Source organism: Penicillium roqueforti (assembly GCF_015533775.1).
Source record: "Penicillium roqueforti strain LCP96 04111 chromosome Unknown scaffold_27, whole genome shotgun sequence".
NCBI classification, from domain to species: Eukaryota; Fungi; Ascomycota; class Eurotiomycetes; order Eurotiales; family Aspergillaceae; genus Penicillium; species Penicillium roqueforti.
In genome coordinates, this window is record NW_024067591.1 from 68,919 (window position 1) to 93,526 (window position 24,608).

The following is a 24,608-nucleotide window of genomic DNA, read 5'->3' on the forward strand; positions in this document are numbered from 1 at the left end:
TAGTTTTTCTCTCATGTCGAGTGAGGTGCAGGTGTTGCATACGAGATTGCTTTCACTGCTGGTCGATAGTGATCAAGTCACGTACACTGTTGGGATGCTTCTGATTAACTATGCCTAGTGAAAAGAAAAACACAGAAGACCGACCTCTTCCTTGCTCATTTGAACATGTGATACCCATGTACTCTCCTCAATCTCTCTTAGGGAATGAACTGGCTTTGCAGTTTGCAATAACCCTGAAAACATAATATCTGATAGTAATTGATAGGCAACCTTCCTCTAGCCAAACTTCTTCTCATTTTCCTTCGCTGCCAATCTCAAAACATCAATCTCGCTGGCAACCCAGCGACGGAAAGGCTCTGGGTGGAATACACCATCTACCGAGAACCAAGTTGTGAAGGGCGCCTCACACCGCTTGTCCTGGAGAACCTTGCCAGAGGCGGACTTATAAATGACATGCAACTTGTAGAGCTTGGAGAACTTTTTGGTTGACGATGACACAGATATCTATAAACAAGTCCTGTTAGTTACCTGGCCAAAAAAAGAATATCAGAACGAAGACTAATTGACATACCGTCTCCCCAGTCTTCCTCTTCCCGGAATATACCTCGCCAGCCTCGACGGCCCAAATCCAGTATGTGAGAATGGCGTTCAAGAAGAAGTATGTCCCTACTGCCGCGATAATCCAGGGCGAGGTAGTTGCTTCCCAGCCAAGCCTGCGGTCTGCATAGAAAGTAAACCCTGCAATTGCGACAGCACTATATCCAAGCAAGAAGCGAATGTTCGTCTTCGAGTAGTCCGGTGTAAAAGCGTATGGCGCGGGAAGGTTGGTGAGATAAGGAAGCAGAGCATCGTCGCTCGTAGATTTGAGATCTGTTGCTCACGCCGTTAGTGTTGTTGCTGTATAGAGTATAGCGGGATTACGTACCATTGGTCGAGTAGACCGGCACCTTGCTGGAAGCCATAATATATTCGAGAATAGATGCGAGTAAAGAGCTTTTTAAAAACCAAAAGACCGAGTGTGGTTTAGCAGACTGTTGTTTACCGCAGGACAAAGATGCGGCGTGGCCCTTGGGAGAAAGCTGGAGCTAACGCGGGCCAATGACATCCCTCTCCGCCTGGCAACCTCTCCTTCGCGGCCCCTTCAACTTTCCATCCCCCACCTGCAGCCACCACTAATTTATTGTTGGTTCGAAGGAGGCACTTCTTCGATTCTTATTCTGCCTCAACATGGCAATTCAAGGGGCTGATCAGACCATCCTTAGGGATCCGGCATTATTGTGAGAGAACATGATTCGATCAAGCGGAAGTTGGACTGACCATTTGCTTATAGCTATTGGATTCTATTTCCCATTTCAATTGTTATGGTATGACCTGCACTCGGTGCTTGAAGCTAAATATTCGCGATGCCTCTGAGACTGAAACTAACCTCTCTTATTGGATAGATACTGACTGGAATCCTTCGCCACTATGCTACGGTCCTCATGAACACGACCCCAAAGGCGCCATCCACTCTTGCCGAGTCTCGCGAGCGCCTTGCTCTTCTCCGCGGTGTGAATCTCCGCAACAATGCCTGCTCCGTGCTCGACCGCGAGTCCTTTGAGATGCGCAAGAACTACATGGTTACTGGATTCCGCAATGGCGCATTTCTCAAGGATCCCAATAATCGCGGCCAACCGCCCGCGAACCCCATGACTGATCCTGCGGGCATGGAAGCTATGATGGGAATGCTTAAGGGAAACATGATGATGATGATCCCGCAAACCCTGATCATGAGTTGGATCAATGCCTTCTTTTCTGGCTTTGTCATCTGTATGTTGCAATTTGATATAAAACATGAGCAACGAGCTTACAAATTCTGAAGTGAAATTGCCCTTCCCGCTTACTATCCGGTTCAAGTCGATGCTGCAGTCTGGTGTCATGACTCGCGACCTCGATGTGCAATGGGTCTCCAGTCTTTCATGGTACTTCCTCAACTTGATGGGCCTTCAGTCCGTTTTTGGATTCATCCTCGGCAGTGATAACGGTATGCATCAATCTGACCTTCCCAATAAGAGTTCTCACTAATATTTATAGCTGCCAATCAAATGGCCCAGCAGATGGGTATGGCTAACCCTGCCGCAATGGTCAACCCGCTCCAGCCCGGCCAGGATCCCGACAAGTTGTATCTGAACGAAGCGGAGAACCTGGAGGTGATGGAGCACTTCTGCATTCTCGATGGAGTGGAAGAGAGAATCTTGCAAAATTTTGCTCCCGCAGGGATCTAATTTCCGTTTTGATGTCCCATGTGATGTCTAGTGGTGTATATACCTGTCTTGAGGTCATCGCTGGTTTTGGATAGCATACAGAATAGAATGTGCCATCTTTGTAAACAAGCCGTAATCTCGTGACCACATGATTTACTCGTGTCTTCTCGAATGATTTATATTGCTCAATTTCCATGACTCGTACTTCATAACTAATATCAATCACTCCTGGTGGTAATTAATAACATCGTTCAGAATCCAGACTTCCCCATTATTGACCTTCTCCGCAATTGAATCAACTTCAATATTGCCAGGTTGGATCTATAGACAGTCAGTTACCATACCAATGACTTGTAGAGGATAAAACTTACAAAGATCTTATCACCCTCCTTCGTCCATTTCAACTTCTCCCCTGCAAGACTCTCAACTTCTTCCCCAATTCTCCAAGGACTAGCCGGGATGAGATGGGCCTCTACGAATCGCTGTAGATTCCGTTTCGCCCGGTCTTGACCATCCTGGCCTTCATATGCATTTACCTCCCCGAACTTCTTGTAATCCTCTGGATTCTCCCAGGGCTTCCGTGGAAGAGCCTGGATTGCACTGTTGCGTGGTGCTAGAACTGTTATGTTCTTGGACGCATCGTTAAGGCGGCTGGCGATGGGATCAAAGTCACGGGTCAACCGCGCAAAGATATTGATGCCCTTGGTCTTGGGCAGGACATCTGAGATGACAGGGCTAGCGCTGTCTTTCGAGGTCAAATCCTCATTCGGAACCGTCTTCTGTGGCTGGACAACACCAGGGAGAATCTTATCCATTATGGATCGGTGCTCTTGGTGCTCGAGAGCTAGTGGCTGTTGACGCGAAGGGAAGGGAGATGATAGGCCCCAAAGTGCAGATGCAGATGTAGCGAGAAGAAAAGTAAATAAAATGGATGTTAGTCGATTCGATTTCATGCTGCGGGTTGGAGCCATCTTGCTGCCAATGATGCTGGGCAGCGAAGCAGGTCTACAACCATGACGCAACAGGCAGTGGCACGTGATGTGGAGAGATAACAGAATCACCTGATCCTTATCGATAAGGGCATCCGGCCACAAGAAATTGGCCGATGTGATCTTGATCTTTCCCCCCGCAATCTACACCTGGGTCTCCCAATTGATCAATTGGTATCATGTCGGCTTTGCAGACCTTTATGCTGGTCGTGGACCACGACAAAGAAGAAGCCAAGCGCATTGCCGAGGGAAGCGCGCATGGTATGCTAATTCGCCCCGCACTCGAGCCCACTTCAAATCGTTGCATTACTAACGGAAGCGATAGATATTGAGATTAAAAAAGTGACTTTGCTTGATACTGTCCAATCTCTCGGCGAATATATTAACGACGAAGACCCGATCTTACGTGGAAAAGCGATTTCCTTCCTTACGGCCATTATCCAAGCCCTCTCGCCGAAATACCTCTCGAGACAACAGATTCAAGTCCTGACTACATTCTTCTGTGATAGAATTGAGGATGGAGGTGCTGTTGATGGGCTGCAGGCCCTGCAGGGCTTGGACCGTTTTAACAAGTTTTTGGCTACCCAAGTAGCGCAAGCGTAGGTGCTATACTTTTACATCCCTGTATTCGCCGGGGATAAAGCTTAACTCAAGATGACCCAGTGCTGATTTATTGATATAGACTTTTTTCCAACTTTCAAGATCTCCAGTCTCGGTCTCAAACACAACGATTCCATGTCTATGAATTGCTTAATGACTTGATGTCAAACCACCGCGGAGCTATGTGTGATATGGGAGATATCTCGCTTCTAGGTGTTGTTGATATTATGACGGGAGAGAAAGACCCGAGAAATTTGATGATTGTATTCTCGATCCTGAAAGTGGTCATGGTGGAATGGGACATTTCGAACCACGTTGAGGTATGTGTAATTTCCCAAGCTCGGCGATCCCGCTAACACTAGACAGACTCTCTTCGACTCGGTATATAACTACTTCCCAATCACATTCCGACCTCCGCCCAACGACCCTTATGGAATCACCGCACAGGATCTGAAGGGTCGTCTTCAAGAGTGTATCTCTTCGACAAGGCATTTTGCGCCCCACTCTATCCCCGCCTTATTGGACAAGCTTGATTCTACTTCTCCTAATGTAAAGGTAAAATTGCTCAACACTCCGTGATTCGAAAGCCGTCTAATAAATCTATAGAAAGATGCACTTAATGCATTGATCGCATGTATCCATTCATACGACCCCGACACAGTGTCTAGGTATTCCATTACCATATGGGGAGTCCTCAAGTTTGAGATTCTCAATGCCCAAGAGGAGTTCTTATCCGAAGCCTCCCTCGAGGCTCTGCAAGCAATTGCCCAACGGCTATCCGAAGGAGTTACCGAAGTGTCGCAAGAATTGCCTCTTGCAAAGTACCTTCAGCCAATCACCAAGGAATGCAATGAGCAACTCCGGGAGCCCCAAAACAAGAAGGCCAATCCGGCCCAATCGATCCTCAGCTGTGTGTCTGCTGCTTCGCCCGTTTCCTTTGTCCTTGTTGTACAAACAGTCGTACCTCCGATTTTCACACTTTACCAAGAAGCAGACGGAATCGTCAAACAAAGAGCGCTTCTCGAAACTTTGAATGTCTTGTTCGATTCTGCTACAACCGTGTTTGGACAATGGACCACCCGAGGGGGTGAGGCGGCTATCGAAAACCCGCTACTCGAATTTAAAGACCAATTCTCAGACCTTTTTGGTCAGGTATTGATGGGTGCAGCAAAGGAAGAGGTTTCCTTCCGGGTGACTGCCTTGAAAGGCTTCTTGCGTCTGTCGACTTTGCGTGATTACTTCCAGGAGAATGAGATTGGGCTTTTCGTACAATACCTTGACGAAATCCTTCTCAAGGAGGAGTCCGTGGGCCGGGATGATCTCAAGAAAGAGGCAATTGCTGCCCTTGCTGAGATTTCCAAGCACAAGCCCCGCCTGATTGTGGATATCACTTTCCCTGCATTTGTGGCAACTCTGCCAGAGGAAGATGAAGGGTCGGATGCCCGGTATCTGCCGACGCTCGAGACCCTTGCCCAGATCAGCGTCGAGAGGGACATCTTCGAGACACTTTTCCGTCGTCTTTTCAGCAAACTGTCCGTTCTGCTGCAAAAGGAGGAACCCGGGTCAGTTGCTTACCCACGTGCGATCCTCGCCACCTTGCTTTATGTTATGCAACAGAGAAACATGGAACAAGACCAGAGTGTGGATTTGTACTTCGACAAGGTTGTGGTTGGACTTTGCCGCGATGTCGCAGCATCGGCTTCTGGCAAGGCCAAGAATCGGATTTTCAATGATCCTACCGTGCTTGACACTTTGGGTCGACTCTGTAATCTCCTTGTGCGGTCTGTTTCCATTCAGAAACAGGAGCAAGTTGCCGAAAACGTCTACAGCCTCTTCTCTGCAGCTGGAGATTTCGTGCCTCTTCCGTTTACTCAGACTAGAGAAGCCGATCGAGAACGTACGATCATTATCTCGACATACCTGCTCGCGGGATTATCCAAGGACTGTGGTAACAAGATCCCGCACACCGACCCAGACATGGCGGGGTTGCTGTTGGATCTGATCTATCGTTGTATCTTGAGCACCGAACCAGCAACACATCAAGCCTACCTGCGCCACCTGGCCTTGCTCGTCAACAAGTTCCTGTCGAAGCAGGATGTGCCAATCGCCGAGAGACTCATTGATTCTCTCCTCGAAGGCGAGAACACAGAATTACAGAGCCTCAGTCCTCCTATCATTCGCACCATCTTCTGGCTATCTAAAGCCTTGATCCTTCGCTTAGCCCCCGCAACAACTCACATCCTGACCTCCCTCCTCGCTCTCCTCTCCTCCCCAGACCAAGAAACCAGCGCGACGGCAGCACAAGGCTTCTCCATAATTCTAGGCGAAGACGATATCATCTCCGCAACCAATGGCGCTACAATCCGCCTCCTGTGCAGACAGCGCCTCTTCACAACAGTCATCCCTTTGATCTCCACTCGCATTCGCGAGGTGAACATCGCCGGCACAGATGGCTCCCACCCCACCCCAAAAGCGCCCGACCATATTAAACCAGCGCACCTAACCGCCCTCGCGGGTATCCTCTCCACCATCCCCACGGCCCTAGTCATGCCTGAACTCCCCACCCTTCTCCCCCTCCTCCTGCAATCCCTCGACCTCCAGACCGCCGACTCGGTCGCTGTCCGCACAGCAACGCTCGACACCCTCGCCGTCATCATCCGTGACAACGGCGTCACCGTCATCGACCGGTGCGGCCACGTCCAGAGTCTTGTCACGAGACTCCTCAAAACAACATCTACAAATATCGGCCCTGGTGCGGTTAACAGCCCCCGTCTCCGCGCCGATGCTTTGAAATGTCTCAATCTCCTCGCTACGCACCAGGTGCCCGGCGCTGCAGCTAATGCTCCGCCGGGTATCTCGCCTCTATTACCTGTCAAGAATCAGGTTCTGAGGTCCTTGCGAGCCGTTCTTGACGACCCTAAGCGTAATGTACGGAAGGCGGCGGTTGATGCCCGAGCCGCTTGGCTGCGTTGTGTGGATGATGCACCGGACGAGGAAGAATGATTATTTTTGGGTTAATGGAAAAATATACTCGCATTAAATTTAGAGGTTGTTTATTATCATATATTGAGCATAGATGGACATCGGGGTTTCCAGTTCTCGTTGGTGTAATCGTAGAAGGAATTCGAGTGCAGTATAAAATTGTGACACCCCTGCTGTGACTGTAATGTGCCAGATCCGAAGAGTAAGAGTACATCTAATTCAAACCAACTAAGACTGAGAGAAGAAAGAGAGAGCAAGTTGAGAGTGAATATCAAACATCTCGCTTAGCTAGTAAACATTCTATGGACAAAGAAAATAGCAAACAGGGAGCAAGCAAGCAGAACAATGGCTGAGTCAGGACAGCTATAATAGTAATTGTAAACCCCAGGAGAATGATAATACTTTCTGAAAACGTTTATATATCAAATTCGGAAATGACTTGACTATATCTTCATAGAAAGAGCTCTATATATGGTTGACCTGCACCCACAGCGTCTAGTCTCACTTAGAAATGCCTCGCGCGTTCCACGAGATGGAAATATATCAAGTGACCACAATCTCCGGTATATAAAGTCCTCGTCAACTACCTTCCAAGCTTCCATCTCTTCCCAGTCTACAAAACAGTCTCGGGGAGCATATAAGAACTGCATCATTTCAATATATCAACAATCATGATCAATATATCCTGTTTTTCTCTGTGGGCTTCTCTGTCCTGTAAGTTTGGTTCCCTTTTATTTCAATCTCTTTTTTATTTGTCTCTTTCTAACTTCTAGCCTTAGTGCCCCTCCAGCACTGCGAGGGCGTAAAATCCATCGTGCATCTCTCTCTTGAAATCCCGATGGGCGGCGTTCAATGCGCGATGGGTCATCCAGCTACCGGTATAGCAGCGAAAATACACCCACCCACAAAAACTTCAATGATGATTATACCTCCAACCAACCGCGATTCTGCGCCGAGCGAATTTATTCTTGAGGATGTGGCTGAGCTCTTCCGAAGGAATTGCCGGCGCAGATGGATACCAGGCTCGCTGGGCATCCAAGGTTGTCCCCTACGTCTATGGGTTTGATGTAGCCAAGTCATCGCTGAAATGGTTCAATGAGGCGCAGAAGAGATCCATCGAACTCTTCATCAACGCTGCATACGGGGATCGGTTCAAGGTGTACACGCGGGTCCGCGCTGCTGCTCTTCGCGAAAATTGGAACACGCTTAAGTCTATGCCGATGCTGACCTACCCGCCGTTTCCACTCTACGATTGCTGTTGGCACACCTAGGCGAAGAGATTCGAGAGAATGGAAGAAATCCCTGGCATTGACGACCTCCGTGTCTAAATTCACCATCGAAGACAAGAGCGAGGCTGGTCTCACATTACCGCAGAGGGCCATTACTTCACCGATAAGTTCGAAATACCTGGCCTTATGCACGAGAACGACCTAAAAATCTCCTTGATACTACAAATACGAAAGAGGATAAGGACGTGAGAAGAGCAGAAAACGATCTGCAGGAAAACCAAACCAAATTCAAGGGTATTCCGTTTGCCTGGAAGCCGTCAGCATGGCGAATCTCGCCCTGGTCTTAAGGGATAGTACTCCTATCATTGGGAGCGTTAACGGAAAACCGAAAAAGCCTTCAACCATTGCCTTAGAAATCGTGGGTGGCGAGCTTTAAGAATACCTCCAGCATATTGAAAATCCTATTACAAAGAAAGTCTTCCGGGAAACAGGTGCATTCCTCCTCGTCAGAGGCGCACAAAGCAGAGGTTTTCCGAATCGGATTCTGTTAATATGGAACCATCACAAGCATTGCAAGAACCACAAGCCGAAGCACGGGACCTCCAACAGACCCGACTTTTCATTGGCAGTGAATCAAAATTGAATTCCGATGTCCGATTTTGGTGGAACTGTTAGATCAGATCATCAGAGACCCGCTATGCTCGCTCTACCGCATTCTCCACTGCGGTCGAAGAGTCTCAACTCTTCACGCCAGCTGAGCGAAGAATGGGGGCCGGGAGCCACGGGCCCCGAAAACATCCCCGACGTCATAGGGCTTCAAGACGCAAATGGCAAAACCAAACTCAAGGTGGTTGGAGAGTTAAAGATACCCTGGGTCGATGAGGATCCTCTAGTGTCCACTGCTAAGCAAAGTGAGCTTCGCGTAACCTCTGCGGGATATGCAGAAGGAGTTGACCACCCCGAACAGCTTTACTACCGCATCCTTGACGCCGTCTGCAGGATGCCAGCCAGGAGCACCTACACCCCTTTTCTATTCGCAGGGGGCCTGTTACCCACGTGACTACATAGCTATAGCCCCGCTACTATCATAGACAATACATCATCTATCTTCCCCTGAGCTACCAGCGTGACAGGGCCTCCAGGATCATGTTTCTTCCCCTGAGCTACAGGTGGAACATGAACCCTCATGATGGCAATGCGAAGATATGTTGGGTGGCCGGCAAGGCGGTCACCCAGTGGAGCCAGATCCCACTATTAGATAGACCAGATAGTTCCGTCCTTCCTCCCTTGTCCTCTCCTCCTTGTCCATCATCAGCAAGAGCTGCCAGAGCATGTCACATGAGATCAATCTCCAGCAGGAGGTGAAAGGTACTGCACGTGCCCGTACAGCAACTTCATTCGGAAGCGGAGCTGGTACTACCACTAGCCAGTCCTACACCCCACGTGTGAAGCGCGAAGGAACTACGTCGTCGTCCGGACTGTCAGCCATAGAATGGGAGACCCTGATGAAGGAGGGCCGATGGTTCTACTGCAAAGAGAAAGGACACATGACGTTTGAATGTCCTAAGAAGAAGGCGAACGCAGCCCAACAAAATCTACTCCTGTCTTTTTTCTCACGATACCATCCATCTAGTAGATCTCCATTGATATATGCTTACCTCTCTGGATCAATCGATTTCGGTCAGAAACCAGGATTGAAAAGCCGGAGAGGCAAAACAACAGGGCCCATCGCTACTAGGTCAACACACGCATTGAGCCACTTCACCTTCGAGATCTATACCAAATGAGTTGCGAGATGAAATCCTTCCTGATAAAGTGGGAGGGAAATGTGTTGAATCTGTACATAATATTAATACCTACCTAACTACATCACTGGCTACATCTGGGTACTTCTTATAACAATCCTGGCTGCTCCGTCAATACATTTATGGTGTAAACTTCACTACCTCAGCCCAGTTTATCTTCTATAAAACGGACTGGAGTATTCAATAATACTGTAGCTAAAATCATAGGGCCAAACTACACAGCTCCATAAAGTAATCAAACATTGTTTTTTTAATTTTTTTGGTGTCTTAAAATGCAGTATCAATGGAAAGGATACAATCTGTCCCGTTTCCACTCCAACCCCCGAGATTCATCTTCATCACTGTCTCATCACCACTTGTGCTTTCCCTTCAATTCAGTTGGCTGATTCCAGGGAACCATTTGTTTGCCCAAGGTGGATGACGCCTTGACCATACCTGTACCACCCTGGCTGCGACCAGTCGATGTGTTAGCACGCTTGTCAAGACTCGCAGGACCTCTGTTCCAGTACCCGACAGCATCGATCTTCTGCACCACGGTTTTGGCAAGTTGTAACATTGCTCCAATTCCTGAATGGCCGACTTCGCCTCCGAGGGTGCTCAGCTTCTGGTTTACATCAGAGGGAAGGACCCTCCTGACATCTGCACCGAGAAGATCTGTTGCACACCAGGACTCGTTGCGATCACCGGGTTCAAGGAAGGAATTTGATTTCATGATGTCGTCCACTTTGCTGCTGACAATCGAGGCCTGCCACCACTGCTTTCCATCCTTGACCATCTTCTCAAGCGAGGCGTTTTGCAAAACCGTGATACTAGGATCAAAGACGGATGGGGTGGCGAGGAGTTCTTGGCTTTCGCTGATTTGGAGAAACAAGCCTTTGCTCTTTTTCGAGCGATAAGGGTGACGGCTCCATCGTTCCATGAACACCTTCTCAATTCTGATCTTTGACGCCGGAGGAGCACGGACCAGCATACGAAGATGTTTATTGTTTGGCTCTACCCGAATGCTTTTCGCCATCATTCGTGCAGCTTCGTCAAGCTCCGGATCAGCCCCCGTAATGTATTCGATGTAACCATGTACCCTAGCAGCTGCATCCCAGACTTGTGAAGGGCAACTCAAGTGCACAGTGCCTAGGGAGACCTCGGGATAGCGGATCATAGCGTGTCCATATTCATTGACTGAAATAACAATGGTTCTGTTCGGACCAACGCGGCACCAGAATTCGTACTTTACGCCTCGGTGGCTGTACTTTCGGTCGAACAGACGAGATTGGTTGACCTCCAAATCGATGAGGTAGTCAATATCGGCAGGAGATGTAGTCAAGCGCTCGAAGAATGAGATTGGAGGCGGCGTCAAGTTATTCTTAGAGAAGAACAGCTGGTGAACCTCCCTATAGCTCATCTCCCTCTCTTTGGTTGAAGCCGGTAGGCTGGGCATGAACATAAGCCCGAACTGGATTTCAAGGCTCATTGCTCCAGGGAAGCTGCGAACTGCATCAAGGATTGGTTGAAGAAAACGAAACAAATTCTCTGTTGATTCATGCATCTGCTTCTTTTCTCTTGATTTCGCAGCCATCTTCATGGACAAAGCAGTGCTTTTTTGTGGCAGTGCTTCTTTTGCTTTTGATCCTGTTCTTCGCTGCCAGTTATTAGCAATGGGGGCTTGAACGTTTTCTCCGTTCTCTGCATTGGTTGTGCTGTTTTCATTCCCCTCCCCGGCATTAGCAGTGTGGACTTCAATATCTGCCCTTCCCACGGCATTAATCACTTCATCCACCCATTGAAAGGATTTGCCGCAAGGCCGCTGATGATACATTGACCTCTGGAATTCTCTTGTCTCAGTTTCATCCGAGACAGCAAGCGTTTCAATCACTTTTGCTTCCGCATATTGCTCACCATCTTCAGAGTTGGATTGCAAAAGATTAGGCAAGCGAGGATAAAGCATCTGAGGTGAGATATCAATGAGGTCCGGGCAAAGAGATGGCACATTCTCAACCCACTGACCAACGTGTTGACGTTGCTGGATATCACCGTGCGGAGCACTGCCACCCGAGCTAAAAGACAGAGCTCGAGGTACAGGGTCACAAAGGCTAGCATCAAGAGGTATCGCAATCTCCTCAATGCTGGGAATTCTTGGAGTAGAATTTTCCTTGATTTGCTGGAGCAAATATTCCAGTGCTACCTCATCGGCCTTGCTGCGGAATCCAGGGGCCTGTTCATGTTCCTTTCCGTCGTCCGATGCGGCGCTCTTATGATCAGAGCCAGAAACTTCCAAATCAGGCAATGGCGCACTTGTAGCGAGCCCTAGTTGGACAGGCTCACTAGTAAAAGAGGCTGGAGTCGTCGCACGGAGCAGCATCGGATCTTTATTTAGGTCGGGATAAAGAGAGAAACTCTCAGTTAGCTGAGGCTGCATAGCTGTATCCTCGATATTGGGCATATCGAAAATATCACCAGTTTCAGTAAAATTGCGAGCCTTGACATGCTGAGCATATGTAGATTGCTCCGGACCACTTGATCGGACTGTGGCTAGCGGATCGAACGCAACAATATGTTGTAAGCCACTGTTGAGACTGCTCACTTCACAATCAAGATCGATGAGGGGGCTTGTGTTCTCCTTTTCTCTTTCGCTGCGATCCAGCTGGGTGGATGTGGTACTTGGCTGCTTTTGATCCCTTATCGTTGGATTGTTGGACACTTCGTCTATTCCAGTTTCCCTCGTGATCTTGGTCTTCTCAAGAATTAGCTTTATCTCTCCCATCACTGAATCAACACTTCGCCCTTGAGCCTTTGTATTCACCTGTAAATTCACTGGCTCGAGTGTGCCGAAAAGCTGGCCCTTCTTGACTCTTGGAGAACGAATTGGTCGGCTCAGAGGGCTATTTAGCTTCTCTTCTCGGTTAGCGGGAGAGATAGCCAAATCATGGGACGTTTCCCCCGGTTGTTTGGGTGCTGTGCCCGGATGAGTGGATAGGACTGGGCGACGAGGGGTGGCATTTGAGTCTGATTCCCTAGTAGAGATAGAAGCCACAGGACCGGTTGCCTCAGACATTGTTTCCGGTTGTTTGGAAACTGCATTTGAAGCAGTAAAGTCAGCTGCGCTGCGGACTATACTCGCCAGTCCTTTTTGTTGAGGGACTGAGATAGACGAACCGGCTACTTGTTGCTCCCTTATTCTCTCTCTGTAGCTGAGTCTGCCAAACAGAGAGATATTTGGGCTATGAGGAGTGTCTGGCTTTTCTTGTTGAGACTGGTTAATGGGTACAGTTCCATCTTGTAGCATAATCACGCGTCCTTTGACGCCAGCGGGATTGGGCTTGAATGGAACGGACTGTCTCTTCTCCCGTGGGGCGGAAACGCTGGGCGCAGGTTGGAGCTTGGATTTAACAAGCGTAGGGGAGGTCGTATCATCTTCCAGTGATGCTCTTGTATGGATGTTGCTTGCCATAGGCCGTTTGGTGACACCCCGAGAGATCCATTTGTCGACGTCTTTTGCCTTACCAGTCGAGAGATACGGGTGCTTAGTGTCATTCCTCTCATAAAGGGCCTCACCTTTGGGCGCGATATGTTGATCAATATCCCCCAGAAAGGGATCGTTTCTCGGGCCGATCTCTGGAAAATGATAATCTTCCCAGTCTCTAATAATGCTCGCTTTCTGAGCCACTTGCGGTGGCTGACGAAGTTTGCGAAGTGGACAATATTGGTTAGCTGACTCGTCGAATTCGCAGACGACCAGAGTCATTATCTTTGGGAGACGAAGAGAGGCATTTAAGTCGATCAAAATACGCCACAAGGCAGTGGTACTGATCTGTGCATATGTCATGATGCGAAAGGTAGCGTCCTCCTGTTGTGGAGTAAAGACGATCAGTCCTCGGTTTGTGTTCTCAATGAGATCCTAGAAAGTATTAACATACAGGACTTCGAAACAAGGACTCGGGACTGTACCAAACATTCTTCGAGGCAGTCGAGTATATCCATTGCCTCATCAATGTTGTTCATGTATTGTGCAGAGATACGGAGCCCTCGGGCTCCCTCCACTGTGATTTGTGTTTTCGTCATTTTGGAAATGCGAAGTAGAAGAGCGTCCGAGTCATGAGAGATGGGGCCCGTTCCCATCTGCGAGGGATACCAGAATTTGACAATGAGTCCATCGCTAGTGGGTTGTGCCGGGGCAATGTCCTCTACTAGGGTTTCCGTCTCTGGGAGCGCATCGCTTTCGTGGCTAGGAAAGGGATTGGGGTCGAAGAAGGTAGAGATTGGAAGCTGACGAATTCTCGTCGTCTTGGGTGAAGCAGATATTAGGTCAATATAACTTAGAAATTGGGGAGGAATCAAGACATACCTCGAGCAGATCATCATTGCGATGCTCTTCAATGTAATTCGCAAGCAGCGATGTGATTTTGACATCAAATTCCTCATTGAATTGACCCGTAACAACCAAGATCTAGACACAATTAGCAAAGTCATAGCAAATAGTACAAATAAATAGTACAGAAAAACCTACATGTTTATCACGTTGATATTCGACCTTGATCGAAGCACCGGGATTCAATGCTCTATGAGAAGTCAGTTTTGATCAAGATAATATACATGAATAGTATGCGTACTTGAGTTTGTCTCGGATTTCTGGGATCTATATCGAGTCCGGTCAGTCCTAGTCATACAGAATGATGATCATGAGATGTTAAAGTGTAGACTTACTCCTTGGTCCTCCAGTGACCACATTGAAGTCAAATGAAGTGTCCGGCTATTAGCCATTTTGGACGGTGTTTGAGAGATATGCGGAGTTGAATGTATTGACGTGGGATGGATGTGAAGCGATTGGAGACCGACGTCAGGTGAACGGATCCAATGACCCGGAGACGGAAGGTTTTGGGCCTTCAATCTATTTGAAGACGTTAATTGGGTTGAAAGGGGAATGAAAGAAGCAACCCAGCAAGCAGTGGGTTGATTGGACCCAAGAGAAGACAATCAATTAAGTAAGAGGTAGGTGAAGGCAAGTCGAGTAGAGAAGAACAAGATGAGCCTCACCTAGATAATCGATTTGATAGAACAGGCTGTCATGAACGGTGCACATGAGATGAAGATAACGGACGAAAGACGAGGAAGAGAGAAGAGAGAGGAAGATGATGAGAGTCAAATGAATATGATTTCTATTATTCAGCGACGATGGAAGGAACAACCGCGTATATCAAACTTGGAAGTCAGTAGCAAGTGACGGAATGTGAACGCGCGCAGTGCTATCTTGTATCCAGGACGATGAGATTGGAGTATAGCAATTCAGGAATATGCGGAGTGAATACATAGGGCAAGTTAAGTAAAGTTGAAAGAGTATAAATTTCTGAGTCAAGCGTAATAAAATGCCCATAACATCTAGGCAGAAAGGAAATATGCAGCCACTCTTTAAAAGCCCTTTGAACACAAGCAAGAAACAAGACTTGCCATGTTCACCACGGTGTAATCATGTCCAGGTAAAAATATGCAGGTCGTCAAACGCCATATCTAACAAGGGGGTAACAGTACAACAGGAAAAGGGTGAAAATGCAGAGTAAGAATACAGGAATACAAAAATCGAAGGGCACACGACCGGAATTGAACTCTGCCACGGGTATCTGCTGCAAATTGAAATGAAACGCCATGCACCGGCCAAGAATGGTCTATGAGAAATGAACAAGAGTGGTAGGATGGTTGTCAAGACGGGAGTTGGGACGGGAAAAGTATTGTCCGGCATCAATTCGGTGGTAGATTTTGAGGAATCTGAGCAGTAAACAGAGAGAAGAGGGGGTGGAGAGAGATACTTCGCATGATTGAGGTCTGGGGTTGACACAAACAAGAGACAACACGAATTATTCGCCGCTTTGTTCGCTGCTTTGTCGACTTGCATTGAGCCGGATTGCCCATTTCATTTCTGTCTCGGTCTCCTTGAGCTGAGCAAGAACCCCAGCGACCATATTATTGCTGGCCTTGGCCGACTCAATTGTCTCGCGGAAGTCGTTATCCTTCAATTCCTTATATGCGGAGTGTTGGGCGAGCAGCTTGTCATAAGATTCCTTGAGGGAGTCGAATTCCCTGTTCTTCTGATCTGCAAGAACCTCCAGCCTCTCGGTGGAGAGTATATGTGTCTTCTGCGCGTTGGCGAGAGTCGTGAACTCGGCCCATATGGCATTAATGCGTTTTGCAAACTCCGCCTTGTCGCGTTTCAAAGTGCCGGACAATACATCGTACTGTGTCTCGTAGTGTTTGGCGATCTCTAGTGACCGGGCTTGTTCTCGATTGTGATTCTCGCGCTCCTCCTGCATAGTATGGTTGGTCTGGTTTGAGTTCATTTCCGCGTCCTGACGCTTGGTGCGCTCGTGCTGCAGCTCTATTCTCATTTCCTCCAGCTTCCGGTCTTTCCGTGCAATTGAGTTGAGGTTGGTCTCGTTGACTTGCTCGAGGTTTCGTAGACGCTCGTTCATGTTTTGCTGCTGGATCTTGTAGGCCTCATTGGTTCTCTGGTACTCCTCCGAGCGGGACTTGTAGAGTGTGCATTCACGCGTTAACCGTGCTATTTCTTCCTGGAGATTGTGGATCACACGTCCGGATTTCCCTGTCGCTGCATGGCCAACCGCTGACCATTCTGATGTGTGGGAATCGCCATTGCTCGTGTCGACGGAGGTAGCGGATGGGTTTGGAGGGTTCGAATGAGACGAGAGGGATTGGTTATAGTCACCTGCAGGGTGGAGATTGTAAGCTTGGAAGGTAGAGGGAGTGGGTTTGGAATCACCAACCATTCTGGCCTTCGGTGGCTGGTTCGTCGTCGAGGAGTCCGTTATGCTGGTGCATATTCAATTGCGTGTCCACATGCGGGAGATTGACTTGTGGCGCTTCTGCACGGATAGGGGGGTCAGCAGCAATCGGCATGAGATTTTTGCTAGGGCTGAGACGCTTCATGACCCGTTTGAAGCCCCCCATGGTGACCACCCGCGCCTGTCATGAGGAACCAGATGGGAAGAGCAAGATGGGAGCAAAAAGTAGTGAGCCTGTGAAGGGAAAGGCGCATACCAGTATTAGAAGTCAATTGAGCAAGATGTGAGGTCGTTGTCTTATGGTGTTGCTTATTCATCTAGACATCGCAAGGAGTGCCTCTGATCGATAAAGGCGCTGTCTCATGAGATCTTCAAAGATCATCAAAGATCACTAAAACAAATGATCTCAGCAGAATAATCCAAAACAATGAAGTAGCGGTAAAGGGTTGAAGAAGTGGGAGATCAGTCGATCATCGTTCTTTGTGTTCCAACTCCGCGTCCGTCAGGGAGCGCCACGGCGCTAGCGGCGAGCGACAGGTCTTGTTTTCTTTTCTTTGCTTTTTCTTGCCTTTCTTTTTGTTTGTGACGCATTGAATATGCTAAATGTGAATTGATTACTTCCTCAATGCCTTAGGCCACCTATATATCAACGATATCTGATATCCAGGGGTATTTTATGTACAGGAAGTTATACCATTTTGTTTTCGAACTCCACCAAAACACCGAAGATAAGACCGACAACGCCAAAACAGATGATTGACCTAGACAAGGCAGGCCAAAAGACCGGCAATACCCATCACCAATTGCACGGAGTATTGTGGGATAGAAGCAGCACCAGTCTGCACGCTTCCGGTTGAGGATGCTTTTTTACCATCGACAACCTCGGTGCTGGTAGCCATCGGCTTATCGGTTGAGCTGACGTGAGAAGAGCTAGAAGGGCTGCCTGATGAGTTGACAGCAGAGTTGATGAGGGCCTTGCTGGCAGTGCTAGTCATTGTGGTGTGGGTTCCATGCGTTGTTTCGGTAGTACCAGTGGTCTGGGTGTTAGGGGCATCAGTGGTCTGGGCAGTGGTACCAGTACTAGTGCCAGTAGTGTTTTCGGTGCCAGTGGTGGTGCCAGAAGTACCAGTGGAGGTATCAGTAGCACCAGTAGAGGTACCGGTGGCTGCAGCAGTAGAAGTAGCAGTGCCAGTTTCGGTGGTATCCTTAGCCTCGGGAATATCGGCCGCGGGCTTGCCGGCCGACTTAAGCAGAGCGGTATAGTTAGTCTGGTCTTTCTGCAAGATTTGGAAGGCATAGGTGTCGCCCGATTTGACATCGTTGTCAGGAGTCCAGGTGAAGGTGCCGCCCTTTCCATCGGTAGTGATTGGCTTGACATCCTGCAGATCGCCCGAGGAACCTTGGCGGAGGAGGATGGTCACAGGCTAAACGGGGTCAGATTTGTTATGAGACATTGGAAAAGATGCGTATTACCTGACCAGGAGTCGCACCAGTCCATGTGAGGGTGACCGGCTTGCCAGGTTGGAGAGGCTCCTTGGGCCAGGAAGTGAAGGATAGAGGGTCGGCAGCGAGACCAAGGGACACGAAGGAAGCCGTCACGGCAATAACACCCTTGGAGAAATACATTGTGATAAAAGAAAGTCAATAGTTGGTTGGACTTTAAGGAAAGTAAGGTAGTTAGAAGATTGTGTTGTATTCGTGACCTGGGTGAGCCGGTGACGGAGAACGCGATACAACTTCAAGAACTGGCGCATCGCGATTCTTAACTGGCGGCAAGAATTGCCCAGATCCCCTCCAGCCCCGTAGGAGTGAGCTCGAAAGTCGCCTGTTGGTATTCCGCTGAGACCCCAGGGGCGTTTTGGAGAATGTTGCATTCCGATAGCCCTAACAGCGAAGCATCAATACGTTACCTAAGGAAGCATGTCTCTACCTTGGCTGGGGAATGCCTACTAGTAAGAATTGGAAATTCTCGAGACGAAGATAGTTCAAAACTTGCCTAGGGGAGATTGATCAGTCATTATGGTGGGAGGGCTATCCTGTATCTTTGATCGTACTAACTAGGTGGCCGCGAGATGGCTTCATTTTTCTAATAGTTGCCGAAAGTCCACAAGAATGGTTCGACCGTACAATGAAAGACTCATAACTCATCGATGAGAAGACCCAAGTATGGTAGCCCAATAGCACGACTCCTCGCGACATGCTGGAATGCTATCCCTTTCCGGGTTGTTTTGGTGGGGATCAGTCTATAGGGCTGCGGCGAACATCAAGATCATTTCTGGTGTCTATAAAGCATTTCTTAGGTCTTGTTATACTATGGATCTCATACCAAGGGGTGCCATATGGTGTGGTGCAATCTAAGGCTGGGGTAGCTTGATCGCCATCTATACAGCACGAGGAATACCAAGTATTTCCCCAGCCTTCCAACCCAATGACCCAGTTCTAGAGATATTGCAAGGCCTAAACTCATATGGGATAGGAAATAAGATTAGCAATAACAATAATGGTACGGGGTTGAATCGAGTTGATAGAGTAATGTATACAACCGTGCTGCGGAACTCAAGAATATATCTCTCATACGTGCAACATATGCTATGTCTCAGTGCCACTCTAGCCTAGCCTATACTAGTGGTTACAGAGCAATAATGGGCCCAAAATATGTCAAGTACGTTGGCTTTCTTCAAATTGCCAGTTGAAGTTCCAGTCTTGTGATCATTACCGAAGCATATACCTTCAAGCGTTGGTCAGTCTAGGTTTAGACTTGCAGCAAGGGATCTGTTGCTAGACGATCATTTCTCTTCCAGGCAGGGAACTACAACTATACCCCGCAATCTAAGCCCTTGAGCAGAGTTCATTGTTAAACAAATTGAATTGGTATACGCTGATATATGAACCTCAGAACTCCCACAAATCCCGCATGAAACACCCTGGACCAGAGTCCACACCACCATCTTCCTCTAGTAGACGATCTGTGAAGATACGCTTGGGAATCATATACTCGACGACAGGAATCTTCTTGAGATTTCTCTCTTCCACTCCAAGGTCTGCAGTCACCATGCCCGCGTACGTGTGATCAAGGAAATCCTCCAGACTGTATGATTGCTTTGTGAACTGCTCGGAAATGATCCGTGCAATGGCCGCAACGTTGGGGTGGAAGTGAGATTGGAGCGTCTCGATCTCCCAAAGACTGCTCTCAATGGCGTTGGTCATGTTGGGGTCGGGCTCGTTTGGATCGAACGGATCGTCCATGCCTTCTTTTTCCACCTCCGCAAGGAGATCCTTATCCCGAATAGATCGGTGCATCATGAATGTGGTCGTGGGGTGTTCCTTGAAAAAGTTGTACATGAACGGAACAATCACCACAATGGCGGAGGGAGGGGCATTCAATGCAAGACGAGCGAGACGCTTGATGAAGCTGGCGACTAATGTGGACGGAAGATGGGTTGAGGACAAGAAGGTGTTCAGCAGTCGGAAGAATCGTGATCTGTGCTTCGAGTGCAGCAGCTCGGAATCGAGGAGAGAGTACAGCTTGGCGTAGAATTGAGGGTAGTCCAGGTTCTTTTCCTGGATCAGGTAGAAGAGACCGGAAAGTGCGAGGAGGGATGTCGCACCACCGACATTGTATGAGTCGGTCAAGAAGTCCATCAGCAGTTCCGGTCGGTTGAACCAAGGTTCGATGTTATGCACCATCATACGTAGGAGGTTTTTGCGCTGCGATTGCGAGAGGTTGTTTCGTAGAATGGCCAGCCATGCCTCCTGCGCCTGCTTCCTGTGGGAGTTTGCCGAAACTAGGCGCTTATTCTTGGTATCTCGTTTCGCGTAGAAGTTTTCGAACTTGTGTTCCGGTCCAGGAACCTCGTCGCAGGCCTGAAGGATCTTAATCAGGATTTCAAGGACTTCGGGGGATCGTTTCGTAGAGGCATAATCACTGATACAAGTTAGCCCAAGACTCGACTGCGAAGAATATATACATACGCCATCTGTGTGAAAGTGTGATATCTCACATCCTCGTACTCCTTCACAAACTTGGTGATGGCTTCGGACTGCAGATCCTGGCCGTTGTGGGCCTCAATGATGGCCGCAAAGATATCTTTGAAGAAACCCGTCGACCAAACATTATTCTCAGCACCTGGGATATGGGCGAGACGTTCCTTGACAATGCGCATGCTCAGTGCCAGAGCAGCAATCTAGATCATCAGTAATAGTAACCCCGCCAGATCAGAGCACACATACCTGGGAGGAAGCATCTGCCTCGCGCATAATAGCCACAAGAGCATTCTGATAATCAAGGCAACGCTCCTTCAACCATGCCACAACTATTTTCTCGTTCTCGGCCGCACGGCTCGACTCGGTCAAATTTCCTCCGGCGATCAATCGACTGAACACACGGCAAAGAGAGACGGCCACAGCCATCTCTGGTTTCTCGGCGTTGTTCTCGACATTGAGCATGGAGAGAAGGGTCGCAATATTGTTGTAGCCCTTTCGCGACTCCGCAATTTGATTCTCTAGCTCTTGAATAGTAGACAGTTTCTCGGCGAAATTGTCCTCGGCGACAGCGCGGCGCTTGGAGGATGGGCCGCTGGCATTTTTGCCGCTCTTGCGCTTTTTAGAGCTCGAATCCGTAACAAGTGCAGGCATTTTGGGCAGGCGTCTTGTAATGCCGTGAATAGTTTATCTGCAACTTTTTTTTATCGTTCAGACCATCTCGGATGCTGGTTTTTCCGAGGAACGGAACTATCGCCCGAAACGGCTAGCGTCTTCACCTCCTAGCCATCCCGAACCTCAAGTCTCCTCAATTCCGTTCACCCACCCCATAGACCAAGATTCTTCCATCTGCAACAATGGCTTCGCGTCTTGCTAAGAGCGCCATTGGTACGCTTTTTACGAACCTCGACCGTCTGATCGACTCAATGCCTTCAGTTACTAACGCACCCTAGGCGCATCCCGACTTCGGCCGGCTCTTTCCGTCCGTGGTGTCCCTGCCGTCACTGCCAACCTGACCTCCTCTCGTCAGGCCTCCAACGTTCCCGCCGAGGAGCCCGCGAAGAAGGCGCAGTCTATTCTGAATGCCATCCCCGGCAACTCCCTGATCAGCAAGACCGCCACCTTGTCTGCCGTCGCCGGTCTGTCCATCGCCGCCATCAGCAACGAGCTGTACGTCATGAACGAGGAGACCGTCGCTGCTTTCTGTTTGCTTTCTGTCTTCACCGCAGTCGGCAAGTACGGTGGTCCCGCTTACCGCGAGTGGGCCGAGGGTCAGGTCCAGAAGCACAAGGACATCCTGAACGCTGCCCGTGCCGACCACACCAACGCTGTTCAGCAGCGTATTGACAACGTCGCCCAGATGTCTGGCGTTGTCGAGGTTACCAAGCAGCTGTTCGCTGTTTCCAAGGTAGGGATACTCGGTCACGTATGTTGATACTTGGGTCGGTGTTGACAATCCGTTTCAGGAAACCGCCCAGCTCGAGGCCAAGGCCTACGAGCTCGAGCAGCGCACTGCCCTCGCTGATGAGGCCAAGTCGGTCCTCGAGTCGTGGGTGCGTTACGAGAACCAGGTCAAGCAGCGCCAGCAGCAGGAGCTTGCCCAGTCCGTTATTGCCAAGATCCACAAGGAGCTTGAGAACCCCAAGGTTCTCCAGCAGATCCTCCAGCAGAGCGTTGCTGATGTTGAGCGTGAGTAATCCACTACCGACTTTAAGGAGGAGTGCTAACTATTCTCAGGCATCATGGCGTCCAAGGCCCTGTAAATGGGCTCACTGCATTCGGCATTGTGTACAAAACTATAAGGGCTATTTGCATGCCGAGTTAGACCTTGCAATACCATTTTGATTCTTTCTATATTCGGACACGTGCTTCAAGACATGTTATGAAGCGAGTGGGGCTTGAAATGCCCAGCTGATGCCCAGCATATGAATCTGTTTTGGCCTTTCATCGTAGAACACCTTGACCAGAATATGAAATCAGTGCCCTTTTAATGTATGTGACTAGTACCACTTCAGAGTCTACGTAGTATATACTTGCAAGCAAACACTGGCCATTTATTTACCGAGGCAAGGCTGAGTCCATGCGCCCAAGGTGGCTCTATGCAGGTCTAATGCAGCGCCACCACCGGGGCCGTGGAGAATGCGATAAGAGATCTATACTACGATTTCGTATAGTTGGAAAATTCGCAAATATCGCTAGGACATCTAAGTATTTCAAGTATCTAATATTCCATAATTCCATTGTGTGCACACGGGATATTAGCCGCTGGCCAAGACCCCGGCCCCCGTCACCAGCCCGTGTAAGCCGGCATACACAGCCACTGTTCATTCATTGTGGTTATTTTTCATATCATTCATCCTCAGTCCTACAAGTATTCCTGTAAATACTTCTCTCCCACCTGACCCCACACAAGAAGACCCAAGTCCACTCCCGGCGCCATCCGACAAGTAGATGCGCCATGCCCTCACTACGTAACATCCTCCACAAACACGACGATCTCAGCACCACCCAAACACCTCGAAATGCACCAGCAAACCCAGCCCCTGAGTTGAAGCTCATCCGTACAGACACCCATACCCAAGAGATAATCGTACCTCCATCGTACCCAGACGACCCAACCCCATACCCATCCTCACCATCTCAAGAGGAGCCCACATCTCCACGCCGGAGCTTCCAGTTCTTTAACCGCTCCCCCAGACGGCCCTCTGTTTCCTCGCAGTCCCCTCCCCATCGCGAGCGCCACCTCTCAAGCTTCCTACATCACCATCGCAGTCGCAGTAACTCGCGTGACTCGTCCGCTAATATCCCCGCGGACCTACCGCAGATCGAGGAGGATCGCGGCGCGAGTAAGCAGGAGCGCGAGGCGCTGTGGGAGAAGAGGGCTACTGTGCTTGTGCAGCACAACCCGCAGTTTGCGCACTCCGGTTCGTCTTTGCCGGTGCGGCAGGGCGAGGGAGAAGCTTCGCTGGGTTTAGGGTTGGGGCAAGGGGGGCAGGTTGGGTCGAGGAGCTCAAGTCAGAGTCGGGTTGGTGTGGATCCAAATCAGGATGTAGGTGGTGTTGCTTATATATTTGCGTGATGGTTGTCGTTGTCGTTGGAATGTGGGGCTGACGAATTATAGATTAATATTCAAGAGGCGATCCGACTGCACGAATCTGGTGGTGAGTTTTGCTTTAATCTGCAGTTGGGGATATACATTAACATTGAATATAGATCTCGAGCGATCAACTCACATGTTCGAACAACTTGCTGATCCAAATGGCGCAAATAATCCTCTGAGTCAGGTTCTTTATGGCCTCGCGCTACGGTAATCACGCCCCCTATTTCTCAATTCATAGATGCTAATGTGTCTAGACACGGATGGGGCTGTCCTGTAGATGCAACACGCGCCGTGACCTATCTCTCCGCCGCAGCATCCAATTCCGCCGCGGTTGAGGCGGAGGCTCTGCGTGCCGGAGTTAAGAAAGGGGGAGTTGCGAAAGGCGAGCTCGTTTTGGCTATCTTCGAACTGGCCAATTGCTTCCGCCAGGGGTGGGGTATAGCGAAGGATCCTGCTGCTGCTAGACAGTATTACGAGACCGCTGCAAATTTGGGTGACACTGATGCAATGAACGAAGCGGGATGGTGTTATCTCGAGGGATTTGGGGGGAAGAAAGACAAGGTATGTGTGATTTCCACTTAGATATGTATTCTGTGTGTGCCTATTCTGACTCGATGTGGCTATAGTTCAAAGCGGCTAAGTATTACCGACTTGCCGAGGAGAATGGGTGCCCTACTCTTGGGAATTCATGGTATGTGCAACTGACTGCGATATGGAGTTTGAATCTAATGGATACTATAGGATCTGGAAAGACAAGTACAACCCGAAGTAATCCGCTACAACAAAGGTAGCTATCATTAGCTCTTTACTACGACGGAGGTGATTATTATCACCTCTATCTACGATTCATGTGCTTTACGGTCTTATTGCTTGATGTATCTTTAACTTCTACGT

The 24,608-nt window shown here is 49.0% G+C and overlaps 12 protein-coding genes across 12 annotated transcripts; 6 read left to right on the plus strand and 6 right to left on the minus strand.

The window, feature by feature from the left end:
* Positions 1-276: 276 nt before the first annotated feature.
* Positions 277-962, minus strand: LCP9604111_7887 (signal peptidase complex subunit 2; the record flags this gene model as incomplete). Its single annotated transcript, XM_039075968.1, has 3 exons — positions 277-504; positions 572-870; positions 926-962. 3 exons carry the CDS (start codon positions 960-962, stop codon positions 277-279), a joined length of 564 nt encoding a protein of 187 aa, XP_038926066.1.
* Positions 963-1,227: 265 nt separating this feature from the next.
* Positions 1,228-2,264, plus strand: LCP9604111_7888 (ER membrane complex subunit EMC3; the record flags this gene model as incomplete). Its single annotated transcript, XM_039075969.1, has 5 exons — positions 1,228-1,277; positions 1,331-1,364; positions 1,443-1,809; positions 1,862-2,023; positions 2,074-2,264. 5 exons carry the CDS (start codon positions 1,228-1,230, stop codon positions 2,262-2,264), a joined length of 804 nt encoding a protein of 267 aa, XP_038926067.1.
* Positions 2,265-2,465: 201 nt separating this feature from the next.
* LCP9604111_7889 (uncharacterized protein) lies at positions 2,466-3,058 on the minus strand (the record flags this gene model as incomplete). Its single annotated transcript, XM_039075970.1, has 2 exons — positions 2,466-2,564; positions 2,615-3,058. 2 exons carry the CDS (start codon positions 3,056-3,058, stop codon positions 2,466-2,468), a joined length of 543 nt encoding a protein of 180 aa, XP_038926068.1.
* Positions 3,059-3,411: 353 nt separating this feature from the next.
* LCP9604111_7890 (MET18/MMS19 family protein) lies at positions 3,412-6,835 on the plus strand (the record flags this gene model as incomplete). Its single annotated transcript, XM_039075972.1, has 5 exons — positions 3,412-3,493; positions 3,558-3,831; positions 3,915-4,152; positions 4,199-4,387; positions 4,439-6,835. 5 exons carry the CDS (start codon positions 3,412-3,414, stop codon positions 6,833-6,835), a joined length of 3,180 nt encoding a protein of 1,059 aa, XP_038926069.1.
* A 953-nt stretch (positions 6,836-7,788) lies between these two features.
* Positions 7,789-8,085, plus strand: LCP9604111_7891 (uncharacterized protein; the record flags this gene model as incomplete). Its single annotated transcript, XM_039075973.1, has 1 exon — positions 7,789-8,085. One exon carries the CDS (start codon positions 7,789-7,791, stop codon positions 8,083-8,085), a length of 297 nt encoding a protein of 98 aa, XP_038926070.1.
* A 655-nt stretch (positions 8,086-8,740) lies between these two features.
* On the plus strand, positions 8,741-9,103 carry LCP9604111_7892 (uncharacterized protein; the record flags this gene model as incomplete). Its single annotated transcript, XM_039075974.1, has 1 exon — positions 8,741-9,103. One exon carries the CDS (start codon positions 8,741-8,743, stop codon positions 9,101-9,103), a length of 363 nt encoding a protein of 120 aa, XP_038926071.1.
* A 1,094-nt stretch (positions 9,104-10,197) lies between these two features.
* LCP9604111_7893 (uncharacterized protein) lies at positions 10,198-14,603 on the minus strand (the record flags this gene model as incomplete). Its single annotated transcript, XM_039075975.1, has 8 exons — positions 10,198-12,576; positions 12,646-12,917; positions 12,999-13,740; positions 13,791-14,126; positions 14,188-14,289; positions 14,350-14,401; positions 14,453-14,478; positions 14,547-14,603. The coding sequence occupies 8 exons, from the start codon at positions 14,601-14,603 to the stop codon at positions 10,198-10,200; spliced, it is 3,966 nt and encodes a 1,321-aa protein (XP_038926072.1).
* Positions 14,604-15,691: 1,088 nt separating this feature from the next.
* On the minus strand, positions 15,692-16,799 carry LCP9604111_7894 (uncharacterized protein; the record flags this gene model as incomplete). Its single annotated transcript, XM_039075976.1, has 2 exons — positions 15,692-16,557; positions 16,616-16,799. The coding sequence occupies 2 exons, from the start codon at positions 16,797-16,799 to the stop codon at positions 15,692-15,694; spliced, it is 1,050 nt and encodes a 349-aa protein (XP_038926073.1).
* A 595-nt stretch (positions 16,800-17,394) lies between these two features.
* On the minus strand, positions 17,395-18,259 carry LCP9604111_7895 (GPI anchored serine-threonine rich family protein; the record flags this gene model as incomplete). Its single annotated transcript, XM_039075977.1, has 2 exons — positions 17,395-18,057; positions 18,107-18,259. 2 exons carry the CDS (start codon positions 18,257-18,259, stop codon positions 17,395-17,397), a joined length of 816 nt encoding a protein of 271 aa, XP_038926074.1.
* A 1,266-nt stretch (positions 18,260-19,525) lies between these two features.
* Positions 19,526-21,268, minus strand: noc4 (ribosome biosynthesis protein NOC4; the record flags this gene model as incomplete). The annotated part of the gene is made up of 3 exons (XM_039075978.1): positions 19,526-20,558; positions 20,606-20,817; positions 20,864-21,268. The coding sequence occupies 3 exons, from the start codon at positions 21,266-21,268 to the stop codon at positions 19,526-19,528; spliced, it is 1,650 nt and encodes a 549-aa protein (XP_038926075.1).
* Positions 21,269-21,471: 203 nt separating this feature from the next.
* Positions 21,472-22,377, plus strand: atp4 (F1F0 ATP synthase subunit 4; the record flags this gene model as incomplete). Its single annotated transcript, XM_039075979.1, has 4 exons — positions 21,472-21,502; positions 21,568-22,022; positions 22,081-22,303; positions 22,352-22,377. 4 exons carry the CDS (start codon positions 21,472-21,474, stop codon positions 22,375-22,377), a joined length of 735 nt encoding a protein of 244 aa, XP_038926076.1.
* A 695-nt stretch (positions 22,378-23,072) lies between these two features.
* Positions 23,073-24,486, plus strand: LCP9604111_7898 (tetratricopeptide repeat protein; the record flags this gene model as incomplete). Its single annotated transcript, XM_039075980.1, has 6 exons — positions 23,073-23,663; positions 23,736-23,775; positions 23,828-23,921; positions 23,969-24,275; positions 24,341-24,405; positions 24,456-24,486. The coding sequence occupies 6 exons, from the start codon at positions 23,073-23,075 to the stop codon at positions 24,484-24,486; spliced, it is 1,128 nt and encodes a 375-aa protein (XP_038926077.1).
* Positions 24,487-24,608: the final 122 nt, after the last annotated feature.